The sequence below is a fragment of the Gambusia affinis genome, linkage group LG18 (assembly GCF_019740435.1).
Source record: "Gambusia affinis linkage group LG18, SWU_Gaff_1.0, whole genome shotgun sequence".
Lineage (NCBI taxonomy): Eukaryota > Metazoa > Chordata > Actinopteri > Cyprinodontiformes > Poeciliidae > Gambusia > Gambusia affinis.
In genome coordinates, this window is record NC_057885.1 from 16,482,828 (window position 1) to 16,506,338 (window position 23,511).

Genomic DNA, 23,511 nt, shown 5'->3' on the forward strand with positions numbered 1-23,511 from the left:
CCTCCTCTGTTTTTACACCTGAATGGTTGCATAATTTCAACACACACAGTGCGAAACCTTGGCACATTTCTTTAAGCTCCATGATTACTTCAACATATGAGCTGGGAAAAGTCATTCCAACACACACATCTAAGCAAAGACACGTAAACTTGCAACAGACTGAAAGATATCCTCATATCTTTAAGTAGACCTCCATCTGTTAGTTCTGCATGGGAACTCTCGGTCATATTAGCGTGGGCCCTGGGGGAACTTTTCTCTTCAAGGCAGGAAACTAATGGAGGACAGGGATGTGAGTAATCAGAGCAGAATGGGCAGGAGGGGATGACCACAAGTGGCTGGTGCTCGTCGCGGGAATCTGGACGCAGAGGTTAGGCAGGGATAGGAAAACCACACTGGAAAACTGTCTTGGGAATGGCATCTGGTTCCCATATTCACAGTGTATCACAATTAGCCGGCATAAAATATATTTAATGAGTGTGTGTGTGTGAGCATGTCTGTGTGTCTGTTTGTTGTTATGTGTTGGATGTCCCTGTGGGAGAGGGGACTATGTGAACTAAGCAAAATGAAACCGATAGCGCAACCGATTATACGTGTGCGTGTCTAGTGTAAGTGAATGTCAGAACGTAAATCAAGCCTGCATGGTTTTTCTGTTGGGAAGTGTCACTTCTCCCCTCAAAAGGGAGACATTTAAACACGCTATAAACAGAAAAAGTTCAAATTGTTCCCGTGTCATACGCGAGCAAATGTCTGACCCAGAAAGCTCTTGTTGTGGAAATGAAATTCAGAAGAATGTACAATGTTCCAGGTGGAAAAGTGCTTTACTCCTGCCTGGGTCTCCTGTTCATTCTATTAAAACACCACACTAAGTGCTCTACATTTCTCATCATTAGATGTTGTGAGCTGGAGGAAAGTTTATGTAAATTCAAAGAATGTGAAACTTCTTTTTTTATTTTTAGAATGAGCATAAAATTTAAACTCTGCAAGTTCTCCTGTGAGTATTTAGCCTGCTCAGCAAAAGTATCCTGATGATTGCCTCACATGCCAGTGAGTGAACCGCTACCCTGAGCATCATTTGCTGAAAACAGCTACAGCTGATGGGCACTGACTGAGCAGGCAACTCATAGCTAAAAAGGTCAAGCTATTAATGTGGTCACACTGAGTACAAGTCAGCTTCCTCGGGCACCGCTGCCCTTACAAGCCCAGATACATGCTGTCACGTCAGATAGATTCACTTTCAGCTTTGAGCAGGGTCTCTTCTGCATCTTTCTGGTCATCTTTACTTAATGTTATGTACAATGCCTTTCAAAACCATGGCTTTTATTGCAATTTTAAAAGATGCACAAGTGCAAAGTGATACGTATTGCCTTAAAAAGTGAGCTATTTAGCAGTCACCCTGTGTGTAACTCAGACTAAGTCTACATGGATTCGAACACCGGAAATCTTTGTAAATAATTACGAAAAATGTGCATACCAACAACAGGATGTAACACCGCAAAAAACACCATAGTAGGTATGCTGGGCAAATTGGTGGCAGTATAACAATGCCGCAGAACACAAAACATCCGGCGTGTGTAAAGTACCCGTGAAGTAAATGGCAAATTGTGAACATGTGGTTCTCCATAAGAGGTTGAAGCTTAGACTTGAAGGGGATCAGTAGGTTCAGCTACAGCAGCCACAACAAAGCCAGTATTGGTGGCACCATAAACACAACACTGAACGCCGCCATGTTTGTTGTTTGTGAGTGGGAGGTGCTTGGGAGTTAAAGAGAGAGATGGAGGTTTGACATCATCATTTTGAAAAGTTTTGAAAGTTTTCTACTCTGGGACCTGATCTTAAAAAATTATCATTGCTTTATAGATTTAAAAAAAAAAAACAATCATTTTGAAAACCATTTTTCCAACACAGTTTCACAAATTATGCATGTGAAAAAAAAAAAAAGAAAAATTCAAAAACCAAAAAGACAAGTGAAAACATTCAAGAGGGAAAAAATACTTTTTCTGGGAACTGCATCTACGTGCTCTTTCTGTTTCAAGTTGTTAATGTGGCGAAAAACTAAAATCAACCAAACTTGTGAGTTTGCAGATGCTCCCCTGACTTTAGCTAGGTTTAGTATGGTGGCAGATGAGCAGAACTGATCAAAGTCCTGCTGGAAAGATGTTTTATTAACAAGTATGGAGCTGCGGTGAATATCAGATGAGGAATGAAGGGTTGAGGGTGCCTGGGCTCCTCTGCTTCACCGCCACACTTCCTCTAATCGCTGTATTGCAGATGCATAATTCATACGTCGTGACAGATCATCCTCTAACTACATCCCAGGAATCTCAGCTGATGAAGCAGGGAGGTGGAAACTACTTGTCAAATACAGATGCAGAAATATCCGGCTTTATTTACCTGACTGCGAACATAACTGAACTTTAGAGATGGGTTGTGTTGCATTGTAACTGAAAAGCCAGTGTAAATGGCACGAGTATATATTTTTTTTCATTCCAGCATCGTCGCAATTTCAAAAGTCTCTCCATTTTAATCAGATTTCAAGGTATATTAGTTTCTCGGTTTAATGTTCATTTGATGTGACATTTCAGTCTGTGCTTGGGAAAAAAAAGAAAAAAGAAGAGAAAACAAGTCAGTGTAAGCGAGTAGTTGAGTGCAGTCTCTCGGGCAGTGTTTTATGCCTGATTGGTGCTAAATGGTGTGCACATTCAGCGGTGAGGTTTATTTTTTCACATGAACCATTCTCATATTCCCAGAAAGATGAGAAAAGGACCCTGATAACTGCACCTCAAATATGTCGTTGTTTATACTTAATTATGTGAGCACTTTCACTAAGATCAGAAGCATCTGGCCTTACAAAGGCTCAAGTTTAACTAGTACAGCGACATTTTATTGTACTTTCTCTGTAAACTCAGACTTTCCAAGTTTCTAGTTGTCAAAATAAGAACAATGGTCCCTTAAGTCGGGATTCCAATTGGGAAGGTTGCAGCTCGAGTGTATAGAAGTTATCTGTAGAAAGTATTTTCAAGTACATATTCCAGTGAAACCAATAGCATATTCCAATTTGAAGTCCTGTACTGTGTTAGGGCCCATTAGTTGTTACTCAGTTATCTAGGATTTGAAGCTGTAGAGCAGGAATAAAACCTGTGGTGGTAACGTCATGCCAATGTGCAAAGGTTTCATAGTAAAGGGTTGCCAAGAGAATGTGCTGCGAACCGAAAGCCCACGATGAAGGAGCAAGAGAGCAAAAGACAAAGTAAAAAAGCAGAGGAGCACCTGTTTGTCAGGTCGCAAGAGAGTAGCAGCAAATTAATTAGGTTATTTTCTCATCCTGTGTGAAACTGATTCAAAGAGTCACAATAGTTGGGATCATTTTAGGTAAGAGAAATTAGCTCTTGAATCTGCTCCTTATCCGAGTCTCGAGTCGCTTTTAGCTCGCGTTTTCTCCCGAGGCTTTCTCCTAGCTGACCTTTGACATCCCACAGTTGATTGAGAACCCTGCAGCCACGTCTCTAGCAAGTTCTGCCAACAAAGATCACATTTCTCAAGTTTTGACATCTCCGCACAGGCTCCCTTGTTAATTTTAAAATACATTTCAGAGTCCTGTAATAACACACAAAGCCCTCACTGACCTGGCCTCACAAAATTTAAAATAGCTTATTTTTCTTATCAACCTAAAAGAAAATTCTTCAAAGAGTTGTTTTTGGTAAACTTTTCAGAAAATGAAAGTTTTTCAGTTCTTCTCCTGAATGTTTCCTGGGTACAGGACACTCCCTTCTTCCACATTTATAAGTAAGATTAAAAAATATCTCAAAAACTGAGTATTTAAAATTTATATTATCTGGTATTGATACATCAACTTTAAAGTGTTTTTTTTTTTTGTATATCATTTTGAAAACCTTTGTTATTTCTTGTTTTTGACTTTATATAACTTACAAATGTCTCCTATTAGCAGTGCTATTTAAAACCCAAAACATTTGTTTATTTTTTTTCTTTGTTTATATGTTCTTAAATACTTTAGACTGTACTTTTATTTGAAGATTAATAAGCAAAATTGTTTTACTAGTAGACAAAAGATGTACAAATTATGTGACTGTACTTGTAACCAATATCTGTTTGTCTTCAAACCAGAGAAGATGAACAGTTATGATGCAAAGCATCATCCAACAACTAACCTGTGCTGCAAAACTGACAGAAGTGCTCAAACTGTGGGAATAAAATGGAAATCAAAACAAAAGCAAATTACTTCTCCATGTGTAACTGGAAACCCAAGCTTCTAAAGAGGTTCAGTCCTACTGAAGTTAACAACCGTGCATTCTTGTCCATTTATCAGTTTCAAAGAACAACAATTAGGTCATGCAGTGATGACGTCTTCCACAGCGGCTGGTTTGTTTGGAGGGACCAGAGGACTGTGTACAATTTTCGTAGTGCTCCTGAGTCAAAGTTGGAGCTGTTGAATATTTATAGCAATGTGTCCCCTGCAATCCCCGGATGGGAATGGGAAATGAGAAACCACATGCGATCACGCACAATGCTGTCACTTAGATTTGGTTAGTGCTGGGTAAGCCACTGCCAGAGTTCAGGATTACTTGAAAACCGCCTCTAAAAATATGTAACCATGACACCCTGGTGATTTTTTCTGTGCTTGCTAAATTTTACTTAGTGGACTATCATGGGAATGTAAGAATTGAATACGTCAATGTTTTTCGTAGCAAATTCAAAAACAAAAATCATTCTAAATGTCACAAGGCGCCCAAGTAATCAACATAATGCAAATACATCAAAACAAACTAATCGATAAATTCAGTTTTATGCAATAAGACAGAATAAGCATTCTTTCTTATTGCATAACTGACAATGAAGCAACAACAAAGCATAGAGAGCCAAGATAATATCTTGGATGTGTCACTATTTAGAAAGCAAACCTGCTAGCTATGAGTTCCAATTAATAGTAGCAATGATGGGCTATAAGAATATTTCTTGTTACTGATATTGAATAAGAAGCAATTCACAATGAGCCAAGAGCTCCAGAACATTATGACCTTATTGTTTCAAAACATGCTGATGTCATTGGACATATACAGGCATGTTCTTTAGTGCTCCAGATGCTTTTGCATGGTTTCTGACATAACATTGTATTTTGAGGAGGAATGGGATGGTGCATCATCCCAAAAACTTTGTGTAGATCCTGTCTGTTCAATATTCACGGATTTTTCTGTGGAACAAAACTCCTATTTATCTGCAAAAAATCCACTAATTCTCAGCATTTTTGAAGAGCATATCTAATATATTCAATAGAAAATGCAGCTTGGGAAGCAAGAAACACTGGAAGAAATGTTAGTTGACATGTTTTTAGACAATGTCTGAAAACAAGTCAATCTAGGAGTGTCATTTATTTTCCTTGGCACTGATTGGCTGTGGCCCCCAGAGCAGATAAAAGGAAAACTAGATGTTAGCTTATGCAGTAGCCCCACAATAGTTCCCATCATGCATTGAAATGCATATTAAGTTATATTTGGCGTTTGAACTCTTAAAATGGACAGCTACAAGCTCTTTCAGAGCGGGCCTCAAGTACTTGTGGATTTTAGCAAGTTGGTTCCTGAGCTCTGGGAATACTGAAGGTCCATCATAGTATTGGTCTATCTTTCAAGCAAATGGTGCAATGAATCTTCAAGTAACTACAAAGGGGATGAATGATTAACAGTACTGGGACATTCGTGGAAAAGAATCTAATCATGGATTTAAAGGATTTTTCAGCTACACAGTGATCCCAAACCCACAGCCAAAAAACAACTCCCAACTGCTGTTTAGGCAAAGATGATAAAGCTACCAGAATGACCTAGTAAGTCACTTGACTTGAATCTTCTTGAATTGAAAATCTGTAGAACAAACTGAAGATTGCATAGAAGAGTCCGCCAGAACCTTAAAGATCACACTTTAGTAACGTCTTTCCATAACAAAAACATTTTGAACTTATTAGCAAAAACTACTAACAACTAAAAATGTAATCAGTTTCAGTAAGGCCACTCAATACTCATTATACTTTGAATATAAAGAATACTTTGACATAATTTTACGATGCATGTGGATTACTTGGGTTGCTATGAATATCTAACGTGAACTTTATGTCAGTAGATCTATATAATATATGTTAGCTAAAAACATTGGTGTTCAATATTATTCACTTCAATTATTTTCTCAACTTTATATATTTATTGCTATTTTTTGCTCTTCATTGAAAATATCAGAGAGCAACCAGCTGGTCACAACATAACATACTCAAGTGGTTTAAATGTGTAATTTCACACAATGAACACATTCTATTTGTTGTAATAAACCATCCTCTATGCATGGCAGTAAACTACTTGAATTACACTAACGATTCAGACAATTCTGGGACTTCTGTCCTACTTTGAGACATCTCACAGAATGATTTCATTTGTCAGCCATAAGGCCTGGCGAGAGAAGCTGAAAAGCAAGACCACCTGCACTTACTTATATCCCAGAGCCCCACGAGCGAGTGTCTGAGAAGGCTCAGAGGATTAACTTACAACTTTTACAGCTCAGTCGGCACACGCTATTATACCTATTCAGCCACACTTGCCTCTGGGCTATGTACAAAAAAAAAAGAAAAGAAAGCATCAGCACGCACACATATGTACACCCGCGGTGCCCGCTTGACCTGGTTATAAAGCAAGCTGTCACAACCCCACTGCTTATGTGTGCATGTATGTGTTTTTCTTCATCTTTAGGGGAAACTCTGAAGTTTTCCATCTGTTCTGAGGAGTGAATCTGTGATCCGCAGCCTGTGTAATGAGGTGAGATAATCTCTGCAGGTTCTGGGAGCTGCCAGGGATGGATGATGGTAGCAGGAATGTTATAAAACAGACTGCCCAGATGACAGCAACAAGGGTCCCTATTAGAGGAAGGCAGTGATGAAGAAGTAAATTTGATTATGTACTATGATTACTCACTCCTGCCAGCTGGCCATCACATGTATTTGCGTTGCTACTAAAAAAAACTGGATTTTGTGTTTGCCCCTTTACTACATATGGTTTATCACCAGTAAGGTAAAGAGGTAGAGTTAAAACTTTTAAATAAAAAAAAATGCAGCAAAATCTAACAGATTTTGTCTCCAACAGAAAAGCAACATCCATTACTATTGCTTACACGATGTTTTCTACAACATTTATTTTGATGGGACTTAAGAGAACGTAAATATGACGTAATTAGTTGGATAATCTTTTCTGTGATGCAGCAGACCTGAGCTTAAACCTGTGTCCCCTTGACTGTTCAAAAAACAAAATAGAAAAAACTGTTATCAGAAATTTATCAGATTAACTAATCAATGAGGTTCTTTCAACCTCTGCTCCATACAACAATGTGAAGCTGAGATTTTTGTGGTTCTACAGACTTTTCACAAAAGCACATTTCCCATCGCCAGGAAAACGTTTAAAGAAAACTCTACACCGAATAACAAGGAGAGGATAGAAAACAACAAGGACCATTGACTTGATAAATTAATCAGGAATATTCTCTAGGATGTCGCTGACTCAAAATATCAGCCTGTGTGTGGAAGAAAGGCGCTAAAAGGTTATGTAAGTAGATGTAAGGAAACATGTCACCAATGTTAAAGTTAAACAGGCTGCAAAAGTGGCACAACGAACCAAATTCTCATAGAAACAAAAAATAAATAAACACCAGAATGTCCTGAGCCAGCACTTGAACAATCTTCATCAAACGTTTAGCGTAAGCTACAATCCTGAAGCCTCCTGTTAGTCTACTGTCTAACTTTAGGTTAGCTGCAACATCTGCAAGTTGTGCAGTTCTATGCAGTTCTGCCTGTCCATTATTTTTTTATTTTTTTAAACTGTAGCTTGCAAAATTGTAGGTTTTGCAGATTTTTGTTGACCTAATGAGGTCTTCCCAAAAACCCAAGTCTTTTAAACTTTTACTTGCTCCACCCCGTTTTACTTTAACTGCTCCGAAATCGGACTCAATACATTTTATATCTCTCCTTCTGTCATTAAAAATGTTGTCAGCGGTGACTTAGTTGAGCAGGGCAAAATCACAACACTTCTACTACTGGTTGGAAAATGTTTTACTGATTCTCTTAGCTTCAACATGGCATTGATATTAAGAACTTAAATGTTTAATTGGACTATTACACAGTAAATGAATCTGTGCTGGTGCCAAACCCCTCCCCCAAAAAAACAAAAACAAATTCTGATATGACAATCCTAGTGAAAGTAGTTACTTTTTAAAACACATCTGGACATCCCCAAATATAATTTCAATGTTTCATCTTCTGTAAAATGGCTTCTGTCACAGACAGACAGACATACAGACAGATTGATCTTTGGTAGCCGCTGAGTATTGCTCAGGCGTATATTTTGTCTCAGGAATATTCTGCAAAGCATTTATGCTGGACTGTTTTGTGCATTTTTTGGCTTGTTGACATGTTGCCCGGCAACTTCACAAGGAAAACAAATGAATTCAAGGTGAATTAAGCACAAAAACAGGCGTGTGCTCATCCATCCTCTTCACAACCAAGCAAGAGACCTTGAAGAGTTTTGCTGTTTCTCCCCTTCGCAGCGAGGAGTCACTGGATCATAGACAAGGACCCTTTTCTCTTCTGGGGCCTTTGTTTTCAAGTGGTATACATTTATCAATATTTTCTGGGTTTTTACCTTCACATCGATCTCTCAAGTGGAGAAACAAATCAGGAATACTTACAGGAGGCCCTAAAGGAGAGAAAACAACAGTTAGTGTTATTTCAAACAGAATAAAACAATCACTTAAACATTAGACATTAAACTCTTCCTTCACTTTGTCAAAGAAGAGAATAGTAACTTGGAGAGAAGTTATTTCACCAAAAAATGCTTCTACATATGGAACAAAAAACCTTGTTTTCCATTAAGTTGGGGGAAAATGCCACCAGGCCTGGCAATCACATTTTAAATTTGTAAGTGGCTCTGATTTTATTATACAAGGGGTTGTGTGCTTGTTAAAAATCTCCAACGATTTTTGTGAGGTGACACTTTTTCCCCAATTACTGGAGCTCAAAGGACTGTGTGAGAGGAAAAATGCTGCACTCCCCAGAATCAAGCAAATATTGGGCTTTTATTAAAAAGGTTCCCAGCTGCTTCAGCCCTGAGAAAAGGGATTTTATTTCTTTACAATCTCTACATCCCACCAACCCGCTCTTCTTCATGAATTGCCCAAATCGCTCTGACAGCTGGGGCCCATAAGGAGTCATGAGATTGAGGCTCAGTGGGCCGAGCTTCTACGGTGCTATTTAATGGACGATCAAATTAAAGGGGACCACTTTGGTTTTAATACATCTGCTTCAATGTGTGTTTTCTGACACATTTGGCTGTGATCAAATGGTTCTTCACCAAGAGGTCTAGAATAAACTAACAAAACCATTGAGAAAATGTGATAAATGGGCATGATTGGGTTCAACGCAATAACAAATCAGTTGTTTGGGAAGTTACAATGATTAAATCTTGTGGATGTAATTTAAAACAGGTTCAAATAATTTATTATAAACACACAGCGTTGTACTCAAAGATGTATTTGTAATCAAAAGCTTCACATTCTTCCACTGACACCAGTCAGTCTCACTTGTTGGCTAACGTTATTGGAAAAATAGTTTTTATGGGCCGTAGATTTGCCTACATTGAGGTAAAGGTTATCAAAGTTCAGGATAGCACAGAGGAACGGAAGGAAGAAGAATGGAAAGAAGTATTGAAAATAGGTATAACGGAAAGATGGCTAGAACAGAAGTAAGTAAGAGAAGAAGGCAGGACAGAGGAAAATTAGGTAGGAGTAAAGGCAAGTGGGAAGAAAAAAAAGAAAAAAGTAGGAAGAAAGGAAGTATGAAAGAAAAAACAGGAAGAAAGAAATTTAGGTCAGAGTGAAGGTTTGTAGGGAGAAGGGAAGAAAAGGTTGGAAAGTAAAAAGGTATCAAAAGGAAAGTAAGTAGAAAAGTACGCATGAATACTATCTTGCAAAAGTACAGAAAACTATAATCATCACTATATTTCAACGGGATTTTATGAATCAAATCAAAGTAATTATGTAATGAAAAGAAAATCATTTGTAGTTTTATTTATCAAAATAACACAAATGTAGCAATTGGGCATAAAACCAGTTATGAAAGGCATTTTTTTTTTTATTTTGCTTGCCTAAAATTTGCAATAATAAACAATTCTGGACTTTGACTAGGTCATTCTAGCCCATGAATACATTTTTGAGCCTTTCCTTTGTAGCTGTGGCTGGATGTTTACAGTCACTTTCTTGCTGGAGGTCAACTGTTAAAATCCGACCAGTTAGAACCAAGAAGTGTAATGGAGCTCAATGAAATGTCAAAAGCTTGGGATACTGTTTCAAACTTCTCCACGACTTTTTCTCTGCTCTGTCTGCTGTGTTCCTCAGTCTTCATAATGCTGTTTGTTCAGTAATGCTCGCGAACAAAATGCGTTTTGTTTTGTTTAGAAAACAGATGATTTCAGAAGGTAATGGACTGAAACTGATTTGAGGCGGGATGGGGAATCAAAGTAAAATGGGGCTGAAAATATATTTAAACCAAACATTTTAGGTTTCAATCCATAAAAAAAATTATCTACCACTTATTTTGAAATCCACCACAGTTCAAAGGATTTTTATACTCTTGCGAGGAAGGAAGGAGACTGCAGTTTAAACACCAAATTAGACAGTATTGGTGTTTTCTGCAGCGTGAATTCTATTTGTTTAAAAGGAAACTGATATTTTAATACATTTTGCAGCTATATTTTAATAAATGCACATTGACACCAGTGTCTTAGTCATGGTTGTCAGCATAAGTAATCCAAAATTTTAATATAATTTGTGATTTTACAGGGAATATTGAAGGTTTTCTGTCTAACAAACCACTGTGTGCTAAACTCAATTAGTGGGTTTGCTTATTTCCAATTGCTTTTGTAAAGAAGAAACTATTCACGTTCTCCACAAGCAAAAAAGGAGAAAGGAAAAACAGGTCTCTACACAATGCTGCTTTTAGAAGTATGATGGCATGACAGATGTCACCTGTGTTTTAGACACATAATTTCTTTTTTGTATAAATCTCAAAGGATGAAGCATTGTGCAGAACATGACTTTTTAATATCCTCTTGGTGACATTAACAGTCCATTCTTGACCCGTTTGTTCCACTGTCAGACTTGTGAGCTGAAGCTTGTCAGTTCTAGGATCAGTTGCTCCTTTCATTGGTGCCGGTACCAAACTAACAAGTCTTGATTGTTCAGAGGGAAGGAAAATATTTAACCAAACCTTTCCAGCAGTGACTACCTGTTAGAACATTTTGACACTGTGGCGTTTCCTTGGGCAAAAAACTTAGTCATCCCACTTTTCTTTCTTTTTTTTCTTTTCCATATGTCTGCAGTAAGCAGCACAGTAATCCTAATGAAGTATTTCATTCATATTTAACACTGGAAAATATCGCTATGTCCGTTTTCCAAATTTTCTTCCTGTCACTTCCAGCAAGGCCTGAAAGCTTCCATCTGCCTTTAGAAAGAATACTTCTGGTTAGAGAGAATCATGAAAAACAAACTCGCTTTAGTGTAAAAACAGAGCTATGAGAACTTCTGGGATATTAGCACATGGCTTATAGTAAAGAATTTGTTACTTGTATCCATCAGTAACTTTTTTTGTTATCAGAGAAACAAAAACTTTCTTCTTTTAGTCCTTTTTGAAATACAAGAAAACTGATCTGATATTGAAAATCACAGTTCAAATTGTTAAATTTAGCTCCCGTTTTGAGAGATTCAAAGCGTAAGTACTCCAATTTTTAACCAAGCAAAATTGGACCAGAAGGAAATATTAGCTTTTACACAACAGCAATCTGAAACTAAAACTGAGCCATAGTGTCCTATGAAATATTAATACAACTTGAAAATTTCCAGATTCAAATGTATGTATTGTATTGGGATTTTACATAATTTTACATGACACAAAGTAGTATAATACTGTGAAGTAGAAGGAAAAGCATGAATTGTTTAAAGATATCTTACAAATAAAAATCAGAAAAATCTGTTCCCTTTATTGTGATACTAAAACAAATAATCCAGTACAACTTCTGAAATCATGTTTTTATTCAATCAAGTCTATAATCTTTCTGTGTCTAATATAATTTCTGTATAAATGAAGTGATTACAGAGAGTATGAGTGAATAAACTGCTTCAACTAGATCAAGGAACACGGCAGACTGGTCAGAGAAAACACTGTGAATAGGTTTAAATCCAAATTTTAATATAAAGTATAGTACAACTGCAAACCTGCTAATAAAGGATCAGAAAATGAGGTACTAAGGAGGTCAGTTTTGCGACATTTTTATGTGAATGGAAACACAACCCTGGGAAACGACTGAGTTTTTTGAAAATGTCCCTGAACAAGCTGCCAATGAGGCAGTAAAACAGAGAACCTGCAGAAATCCAGAATAACCTGACAGGACAACTCCAGAAATCCAACACTGCGCATCAACCCCTCAGAGAAACATGGTGGTCCTTTTTTTTTTTTTAGGAGAGAGCAGAAATCTGCTCAGTTAATGGGAAGAAGGATGAAGAGAATAACAGGGCAATCCTGGTAGAAAACCTGTTAGTGTCTGCAAAAAGGACTAAAAATGAATGCAACTCATTTAAGAAATTAATTTATAAGAAGTTTGCAAACCATTGAATTTTTTCCATCCATCTCATCATAACAGTATTTGTTACTTTTGGTTGGTCCGGTCATTAAAATGCCACTAATTTACGCAGAAATTTGTGGTCAAACTGGACAAAGTTCATGTTCCTATCTGGCATCTACTAAACCTCAATATTTTGTCAACATACATCATCCGAAATTTAAAGGCAATTTTGATTTTACACAGTATATTGAAGCTTCTTGTTCCTATTGTTTAACCGATCACTGTGTCCAAAACACAGTGATTGCTTATGTCCTCATGTCCAATTGATTTGTCAAGAGGAAACTATTCACATTCTCCAGATGTCCTCTGGTTTACGAGGGGGAAAAAAAATGTCTCTATACAATGGTGCCTTTAGAAATATGATGACAGGATTGATGTTTATTTGGAAGTTAGCTTGAGAATAAACAAAACCTAGTGGTGTTTCAGATTCACAGCTAGCTGTAGCGTTGAAGTTTTTTCTGCCATTTGATTTCCCAGTTTTCATCTCGTGGCTCCGACGTGGTGCTCTGGAACACTTTTTGCACTGCATGAATAGAAGGAATGGGAAAACCGAGCCTCGCCACACTAATTTACAAGATGTATAAAGTGACCTTGAAAAGGATCGTAACTTTGTTACGGAAAAATCAAAGTAAAGGAATTAATTCGATCTTTATTACTCAAACAGCAAACCTCAGTTGATTAGATTTCATTTCTCTTAACTTTAAACTGCTTTTTATTATTTACATTTTCCCTCAAAGACTGTTGGATTCCCAGCCAGTGAATCCAGACATGCTCCCTTTGCTTTACCCTGCCTGTATAATTTCTTTTTTTTTACAAGGGCAATACTTTGGTTTCCAAGCCTTTTCGCTGTGCTCTGTTGCACTGTGCTCAAGTGTAGAAAGCCAGCACACTCGAGAGCCCATTATCACTTTTCTATCAGGTGAAGGGAGTGTGGATGCAGCTCTCAGCCAAGTGCATGTTCTTGCTGCAAATTCAATTTGTGCCGACACTCTTTGGCTGTGGAGGTGTCACTGTACAAAATCTCATTCCCCCTGGTATTCGAGGGCTCAGCTGGGCCAGGGTTCTCGATTCCGATCAGGAGTGAGTGTGTATATGAGCGAATGAAAGGGTAAGATTGGACATATTAATTACAGCCACGGCAGAAGGAATGCACCCAATTTTTTATTCCTAAGGTTTGATATGTCAGGGCATTCGATTACAAGTACAGTTGCCTTAACCAGAAGAAAGTCGGAGAAGCAACGCAGGAGATTACAATGATCCATCCGTCTTTTACAGTGTTTGGTAAAACAAAACAAAACAAATCCAGTCCTCTTTAGGGGTTTAAGTTCAATGTGGTTTACAGCATTTCTTTGAGCTTTTGATTAGGCTACTCCAACACGTTGATGATTTTGGTTATCACCTCTTCCTTTAGCTTTTTGTACCAAACTTCTCTTATAAATGGCCTAACGTTGACTCTTCTCAATAAATTGATCGACAAATAATGTAAAAGTGCATTTCCATAATGTTACCCAGAAATTTTCTTCCCTGTAACTTAATTACAATAGTTTCCTCTTGCGTTTGTGCATGTGCACTCAATGAGGAGCTGCTGCCACCATGTTTTAAGAAGGCATTCTCTGTTCGCTGCTGACAATAAGGTGACTATAGCATGTGATTTGTGCGGTACTTCTCTGCATTGTATCCCAGATTTAATCTCAGAAAGCTCCCAGAATTTTAACTGTCTGGGTCAGAGTTAAGCTCCCCGCTCCACTGTCGCCACATGCTTTTACTGTATGAGGGATTGCTGCAAAGTTAATGCCATGATCCAATTGGGTGGGTTTTCTCAGCAAGAAAAACATGTGTTCAATTATTAGCCTAAAAAATTTAACTCAAATACAGTGTCCTCTAACTAGGACTAAACTGGAATGTATGTAAATGCATTTATAAATACTTTTTTATAAGGTTCAGCAAAACAAACAAATAATAAATTTAAAAAAAACATTAGTATTGCTGGTTTCTAAATAAATTTAAATCATATTTTTTTCTACTTTGTCATGACAGACAAAAAACTAGATTTGAAGCAGGGTTTTTCTTATTTTCTCCAAGAGAGTATATTATGATGAAAATCCAAACAAAAACGTTTTACTATATACATGCAAAGTGTCATGGATTCGAACAAGAGATAACAGCTTTAAGATGAGGCATTATTTTCTTTTTAAAGTACATCATCTCCTCTCTTTAGTTTAAAAATGTAGCACTCCTGTAGGAAAGGAATCAATCTCAAAATGCCCTGAACTAACCTCTCTTACACATTTTAGCCTCTAAAAAAATACATTGTACTTCTAAAGGACTATAGTCAAATCTACTGATGTCCAATTGAATTATTTCTTTTTCTAAATTCATAGAACAAGACAATTCTGATCTCTGAGCCAAATTATAAATGTACATACCAGGTTCTCCGTCGCGGCCTCTCCTTCCTCTCTTACCAGGAGGTCCTGGAACAAAAAGAAACAAAATACATTTAGGTCTAAGACTTGATTGCCTCAAATATGTATGAGTTTGATATTCTTCAAGCTTTCTCACAGTCAAATTGCTCTCTGTGAGCATGAGAAGGCACGGCTAGAATTTGGACATCAACTTTAACAGCCACATTTAGATATTTATACTGATGGATCATACAAAAAGGCAGCAAACTTCAAGTTCATCACTACGATTTATTTTTATGAGGGATACCATTGTTTTTCAAAATTTTGTACATAAATTGTGTTTCTGTATTTTTTGGCAGCTTTTGTTATTGATCGTAAACACATAGTTCCTCAAGCCATTGTACTCCAATGTACACTTTGGGTTTCCATGTCCGATCATATAATAATGTTTGACTTCACAGCTCTACTTCAACTGGATTGTTCAAGATTGTTCATATCACTTTCCATGTAAACTTGTTTCTGTGTTTACAAAACAAGTTTATATAACAGCAAAAAAAAAAAAGACCAAATAAAATGAGATGAAGAATGTGGCTCACGTTTTCCCTTACTTGCAGTCTACAAGTGTTACTTGGGTGCAAAAATGTGGGACTGTATTGAAACCTCCTTGTATGATCCTAAGCCCTGAATCTGATCCCACCGTTTGGCTCAGGTTCGACCTCAAACTCTGCTCCTTTTGAGCGGCCTCCAAGATAATGTCAGGCGCTGCCAGTGAAGAGTCCGGGCTCAGTTCAATGTAACCACAGGTGGAGTTTGACTCCCACTTTACAACATGAGCCCCGTTTGCTTCCACAGGTTTGTTTTTTGAGGTTTTGTAAGAAACAGAAGGCGGTTTACTGCACTTGGCACTCACTTCACTTTAACTCAGTTTGTAATGACACTTGACACCTCTGAAAGGAATATTTTGTATGACATTATGACATCCTTCTGATTTCTGTGGTATGACAGCTGCTAAGAAAACATTTGCCATATGGTGCCTGCTGTTCCAGGCAAAATACCTTACGTTACTTGCAAATATCACTGTGGTTTATAGTATTCCTCACTTTATTTTTCATTCTAATTTTAGACTTTAAGGAAAGCCAGTTAAAATTGCAGAGAGATATAAAGATAAAAATCCTTTGCTGAGACTCGTGTGTGCCAACAATAATATTCCGACTTCAGAAAGAAAAAAGTTTTACTGTATGTTAGTAAAAATAGTCAAAACAGGTTTTCAGATATATTTAAAAAACTGATCAAGGGCTCTGGCCATAAATGAAATAAGACTTGAAAAAGCATTTTGGCTTTAGTTTTCTCACAGATTCCCAAATGCTGTCACGGAACAATGGTTTTTGGAGAAAAAAATAAATAAAGTGCGGCTGGGAATTTTACGATGAGGGTCAGCAACTATGAACAATCTGTTAAAACCTTTTCAGCACTTTTTTTTTTCGTTTGCCTGTCACTGAAATAAATCAAAGTAAATTTAATATTCTTTCAGATGGATGGTCAGACATAACAAAATGGATGCTGTGGTTTTGTGTGTTTCACATTGTGTTCCACATTTGGTGGCGTTTGCATTTTAGAAAGTGATGCAGCAGATAATATTTTCTCTCATGCCGAACGAGAAAGAGAAAAGTGTCAGTAGAGGTATGATGGTTTGGCTTCGTGTTTAGCTATGCTAGCAGGGTGGTGGAGTGGAAAGCCTTGTCAATCAGTCTGCTTTGTGCCAGGTTAAAATCTCTCTACAACTATTAAATGAACTGTCCAGGAATTGTCTTCAGACAGTCGAGGTTGCTTGACAGTTTAATGGTTTAAGCGGTGGTCCAACATTTTCTGTGGCAACGTCTTGGGGTTGACAGTTTCCTGTTTAAGCAAAATACCGTAAGAACAAATGGTGTTCGTTTCTATCACGGGATTAATCATATATCTGCTGATGCCTAAGCTTTTAATTTAACCAGAGAGGATTATTTCTTCATGCCTGTCAAAGACTTTTCAGCTAGCTCTGCAAGACTTTTCCCAGTTCTAGGTGAAGCATACTTCATGTTAGCATGCTAACATGTTGCAGAGAACAAAGCAAGTCAATATTCAGATTCCCATTGAGAAAGAGCATGTTAATAAATGTCCTGAATCTGTTTCTGCTTAAAGTGTTGTCCAATTTACAGTTGGTCATTTTTTTTCCACTGTATGGAAAGGGGCAAGGTGATGAACGTGGAAATAACAAGAACATATGGAGACAAGTTTGAGATGATAAAAGCCTAAATGGCCATCGGAAACACAGAGAACTGAAAAGCAACTGAATGATGTTATCTTGCCAGGATGTAAAAAAATTTAATAATTTAATAAAATCTTGTACACCTTGCATCTATGCCACTAATGTGAATGTGAATGCAACACCAAAGGTTTCAGTGACATCATTCCTTAAATAATGACAATGAAAGCTAAGCACTGCTTCAAAACAGTTTATTTAATGCATGTTGTATTTGAAATGCTAGAGTAAAATGTAGCTCTATCTCTTTTTTTAACCATGACTGTATCTTCGTCTATTATGCTAAATCACTGCATAAACTCAACAAACTGCTTAGATAATGCACAGTCTCCTTTTCACACAACTGTGACAATATTACTCTTCATGTCAAAACTTCTCAAGGAGAAGCATCAAACCCTGAGAACAAAAACAAGTGCATAATACAACCTCTACTTCCCTTTCAAGAATCAGGCGACATTAAAGTTTTAAATCGCGCGGTCTTTCCTAAACTCTACGAGAAGTCGTTTGAAAACCATTTCACACAAAGCATTTGGAAGCACTACGAAACATGCAGCGTTAATCCATTGTTTTAAGATTTTCTGCAAATATTGTTCATCACAACATTATTTTAAAGTTATGGATTGTTTGACATGATAAACGTCCTGTTTATACTTCACGCAACCGAGACACAGCTGCCTTTTAGCATTGCCCATCATCCATGAAGTATTGATTGGCCCCGAGCAGTGGCCCTCTTTTCGCTTCTCCTTTTCCTCCAAATCAATCAGTCTGAAGCAAGCCAGCACTGGGTGGAGCAATTTACACTACCAGCCATGTCTCAGAGCGCAACGTACATAATCAGACTGCTTAAAACCCCTCTCTCACGATGTAACGGAGCCATTCTTCAGAATGAAAGTCAAACTTTTGCCAAAAACAGCAAACAGTGTACCAGTTCTAACCTCCAAGCAAATCAGGTTTAAGGAGAATTGGCTTCAGATCTCTCTGTGAGTACAGATCCACTTCTCTGCAGTATATAATCTGTTTCGGTTTTTATTACACAATGTTTTAGTCATCATACATGAACCCTAAAATTTATTACTTAACTGTGCCACAAGATGGGTTAACGCTCAATGCAATCTAAAGCAAAACAACAACAACAAAAAAGCAGTTTTCTCAAACATGTCATGATTTTCCAACAAAGCAAAACCAAATCTAAATCTCAATTCTTTAAAGACAAAAGGTTTTGCTACAGTTTTTGGAATACAAATGAAAATATTGACGTAAAGGACAGATTTGGAATATGTTCTGACAGATTTTTGAAAGTCTTTATTGACATTTGCCTTTTTGCCCTTTCTACCACTGGGATCTTTGTGCCATGGTATAGGAGTTTCAACATTTGGTTATATGATTAAGGGTGTCTTGCAATTAAAATTTGGATATTTCAGAGGTCCAAGTCAAATGAAGTGCAGAAGAATTTAACGTTTTGCACCCACTTAATGCTGTTAAGAGTTCAGGAAGGGTTTGAGGCTGTTCCCACAGTCAATGAGCAAGAAGTACAGTACACACTGGACATTTCACCAGTCTAATCGTTGAATCAATCAGTAAACGTACTTTAACAGCTAGTGCTTTTTCAAGGATCCTTCCTTCCAAATACAAATGATTTCCGATTATAAATCAGGAATACTAAAAAAAATGTTTTTTTTCTTCTTACTTCTTCTTGTATTACAAAATTTGAATCAGCTAAAATTTGGCATTGGCAGGTCAAAGCTAAATTTAATTTAGACATCTTGATCTATGACCCAAACTGGGCCCACATCAGTGGATCTCTAATATAGTATGCAGGCAGTTTGATGGTTTTTAATGTTTTAGTTTTGAGTGTCACTGCAAATTCTCAAACAGCCATATGTTTCTAGCAAGCCAAATATACTGTGTGAGACTGTGATTTGTAAGAATGCATTTTTTATATATATTTAAGCATAACAAATGAAAAGTGTTTCTCACAGTAGACTTAATTTATCTTTTTACACAATATTTATAGTCCATTTATCATTGTTTCATTTATTTAACAGGGAATTCTTGAACGGCTGTCCAAATTTGTGGTGGAATATTTTAACCACTACTCCTCATGACTAAGGTTCAAAAGGACAGTTAAACCCCAGTGGCAGGAGGTATATAAACATAGGAGCTGGGATTTCGCTTTAATACAATGCTCAGTGCAACATTCTGTACAAATATTTGGCGAAATATCACTTGGTCAATATACTTTTAAAAACAGTGTCTTTGAACCAGCATAAAGCTGCTTTGCATCATTTGGCTTAGTTGAACTAAATCATGATATGGTCAGCTCTGATGGCCTCAAAATGCCTCCAGCCACCCTCAGAACTTGAATCTCAGCGTTTCCTTGAAATGTTGAGTACATGTAAGAAGAAAAACCTCTGCTGATCAATGTCTTTTGAAGCATTCTTGGGACTTATGAAGAAGTAGTCAAAACAGACTTTAATATACCCCATTTAATACCGCAACAAGGATGGATGAGTTTATTAAACCTCACAACACTTGGGTATCCAGGTCAACGGAACTAAAACTGCACAAAAGCTGGCTTTCTTCTGCATAGTACAATCATTTGTTACTTTACAAGTACATTTTGTGGAAGCGTCTGGCAAAAAGGCACCCCTTCAATCCAGGATCATTATTCTTTGCATGACAACAAATAAATCAATACATGAAATTCTAATTTATGGGCCTCTGAGTCCAGTGTCAGAGGGAAACTATGGAAATTTAACAATATTTTAAAATAAGTCTGGTCTGTGAAGGTCACTGCTTTCCTCATTCTCTACTGACAAATGTGAGCCGTTATGAATAGAAACTGCAGACTCCAAAAGCAAGCAAAGAATGCCTAACAAGCAGATTAATTATGTAATAAGTGCATTTTCTGGAAAAAGGACAATTAAAGCACCTGCACACAGCATTATCGGCAAGTTCAATACAAAAACCCGACAGAGAAGAATTGGGACAATGTATTTGTCCATGAGGTTATACAGACCCAGAAATCTGTCTGAACATATCCATCACTTTTTGACACGAACATCCAGTCCTTTCTTAAGGAAGTCAGTCCAACCATATGAAAACCTGGACTGTGTCTCCGTCACTTCCAGAACGTCCATGTGGTCATCAGTCATTGGTATTGTTGAAGGAAATGTTAAACGTCCCATTAGTCTTGCGACCTACTGCACTGGATCCGGAAGAAGAGCACTTGTACTCTCACTGACCTGGACTTCTTGTGCTAATCCCTCAACTTCCTCAACAACGTTAGGAGAGACGACAAGCCAGAGGCACAACGAGTTTCCATACAAAGAAAACAATAATAATAAAAAACTACTTTTTATCAGAACAGTTATGCTTGCTTAAGACATTTGAGTTCAGCTTATGGAAAACAAGACTTCATATTACTGTAGTCTTATAGTAGATAAGTTGTATTACTGATGGCTGTGAACTCTTATGGTTACTGAGAGGAAGGACCTTTGTGCACCTAGGATACAGTAAGTGGTAGGGTAGGGAGATATTGTCCAGCAGCGATGTTATTCCAGCTAAAGTCCTTGTATTTCTCACCACTAGCATCTTAGCATATAGCTAGCCTTCCTAATGAGCTTATTTAACAAATTCCTCTCAGCTGCAAGTTAGCTGCTGCTAGTCTTCAGGAGCCTCCCCTGCACTTCAAAAGCTCTTAGTCTCCTTGGCAGATAGTCTGCTCTGACCTTTCTTGTAAAGAGCATCAGTCTAGTTTATTGTTTAGGAGGAATTTCCCATCTCCAAGTCGGTTTCCTGACAGGTGAGTCCGTGCCGGGGAAATCCACCATCAGCTCATTGGTTTAACCAAAAGAAAATCAGTTCTCCAAAAAAGGGGCTAAATAAAAATGAACGTAACTCGTTTTTCAATTTCAATTTAAAGGTTCATACATGGGTAGGGAGATAGTGTCCAGCAGTGCACAATATCGCACAAAAGAAACAATGAAAAACATTGTTCCTTTACCTTTCACGTTACAATTGTGTGTCACTGAGTTTTTATCTGTCATACAAAATTCTAAGAAAGTGCACAGAGGATTGTGGTGAAATGTGTGCATACTTTTGGAAGCCATTGCATAACGTCTTTTAAAAGAGGAAACCCCATGTTTTAATGGTAGAGCTGCTTTGGCTAAAATGGCCATTAATACAAACAGGTACGAGTTTTATGTAGTGCTAGGCTAATACTAAGTATGGAAACTCCTTTATCCTTTCCTATAACAGACTGTAAAGATCTGTTTGGCAAAGTAATATAAACAGACATTTCAGGAAGAATTTGGATCTGTACTTTAATTTTCCCCAAGACCCACATTTGAATCCCAATCTGACCTAGAAAAACAAAGTCCTGAAGGATATTTAACATCACTCTCCGATTCTGCAGCATAGGTCTTCATTATCCCTATTTTCAACTATACTTAACTCCAATGCAACAATTTCCTGAGTAAATATAATGATTACATCCATTTCCTAAATACGTATTTGCAATTATATTTAATTCCTTCCCCAGAAAAAGAGACCATTGTGTCTGATTTTTACATTTACTCATTTTCCCTTTTTTTGTGCGCTAACATAAATTCTTTACGGTTCACACAGACACACATTTATCCCGCTTAAATCAATGTACTGTAATGCTGACAAACCACTACATCCCATTCAATCAAATTTATTCTCAGTTATAAACCTTCTGTTATGAGCTGCAGGAGTTGTGTTTACATAGCTCAGAAAGAAGGATTAGTTTGGGGGAATTTACAGTAAAGCAAGAAATCTCCCTGATTACTTTGTAATTTGGATCTAATAAACACTCTGAGGGTGTAATGAATGCCTGCTTTGCTCGATTCTACCACTTTCTTGGCAATTTAAACGTGGCAACATGACAGAAATGTCATCATGTCGCCAACATTAAAATTTAATCTCTGAAGCAACGGTTTTTGTTCATGTTAGGAACTGTTAAGATGTCTCCAAACAGGAATATGAAAGGGATCACATGAGGCAACGATCACTGCAATTGGAGAAAACAGAAGCTGGTTTCTGTTTTTACTTAATGATGCTTTTGCTTCCCCCTGTGAGTATATCTGTGTGAACGCTTAGGAGTGATCAGATAGCTTGAAATGAATTCATTTCTCAATTCATCCCTGAGGAACATAGCAATTTTGTGCCTGGTGGAGTGTGTGTTGGTTGGATTCTGCCCATGTTTGTCCAGATGCCAGTTATGAGTTCATTAACCAGCGAGTCTATCCATTAAGATGTGAGGAATTGTCTGGTGTGGCAAACTCTGATTGAAGTTAGCATTAAAAACGCATCTTTCTTCTGCTGCACTACATAAAATAGCCAGCCTCAACACTTAGATTATCCTTACAGAGTAATTACCGTCAAACTGTTTTCCCGCTCTGGATTAGACATCTTTTTTTTTTCTTAACATTTAGGGACTCAAGCAAGCAGTTCCTTCCCGAAACGAAATTCTTTCTCAGAGAAGAGAAATGACTCGAATTCGAGCATGCCTGGAAGGGATGCATGGATCATCTCCGTTTTTGCTCCGGTTCAGTGTTCAGGCTGGACGACTCCGGGAGGACCCGGTATCCTTTAAGGGAGCCTTTTCATCACCTTCAGAGATCAATGTGTTTTCCTCTGGCAAGAGGCTGAGTGCGAGGATACTTGAAACCCACCCTGTTAGCTGCACACTGCAATTATTCTTCCCGCAGCGCTGACTGCGGTCGTGATGGAGGCAGAACACACTCCCTGATGAGGCGAGGTTGGTAATAAGCCGATCGATCAGCCAAGTCGCGTTGCTTTATTCTGGGAGCTAAACTGGCATGGGCGGCTATCCCAACAGCTCTGTCAGAAACCTCCGCCGTGTCCTTAGCACATCCAGCAGCTCAAAATACAGTTGCATGAGATGTGGTGTGACTTTTGGGGAGGTTTAAAATTATTAGCTGTTAAATTTCAAAATGCACTGCTCTGAAAATGAAAGAGATGAGACGGGCTTGGCTTGGCCCGGATAAGGTGTAATCCACAATGGAAATTAATGGTTTCTTTTGAGTGTTAACCCAGTTATATCTTGGCA

The 23,511-nt window shown here is 37.7% G+C and overlaps 1 protein-coding gene across 11 annotated transcripts in view; it reads right to left on the minus strand.

Annotated features, from left to right (window-relative positions):
- LOC122820619 (collagen alpha-1(XXV) chain) overlaps window positions 1-23,511 on the minus strand; it is a 291,526-nt gene that overhangs the window by 78,602 nt on the left and 189,413 nt on the right. For all 11 annotated transcript variants that reach the window (XM_044098184.1, XM_044098194.1, XM_044098188.1 and 8 more), the window contains 2 exons: window positions 15,140-15,184; window positions 8,728-8,735 (listed from right to left, as the gene is read on the minus strand). In XM_044098184.1, the coding sequence (XP_043954119.1) occupies window positions 8,728-8,735; window positions 15,140-15,184 (53 nt within the window). The remainder of the gene's footprint in view (window positions 1-8,727; window positions 8,736-15,139; window positions 15,185-23,511) is intronic.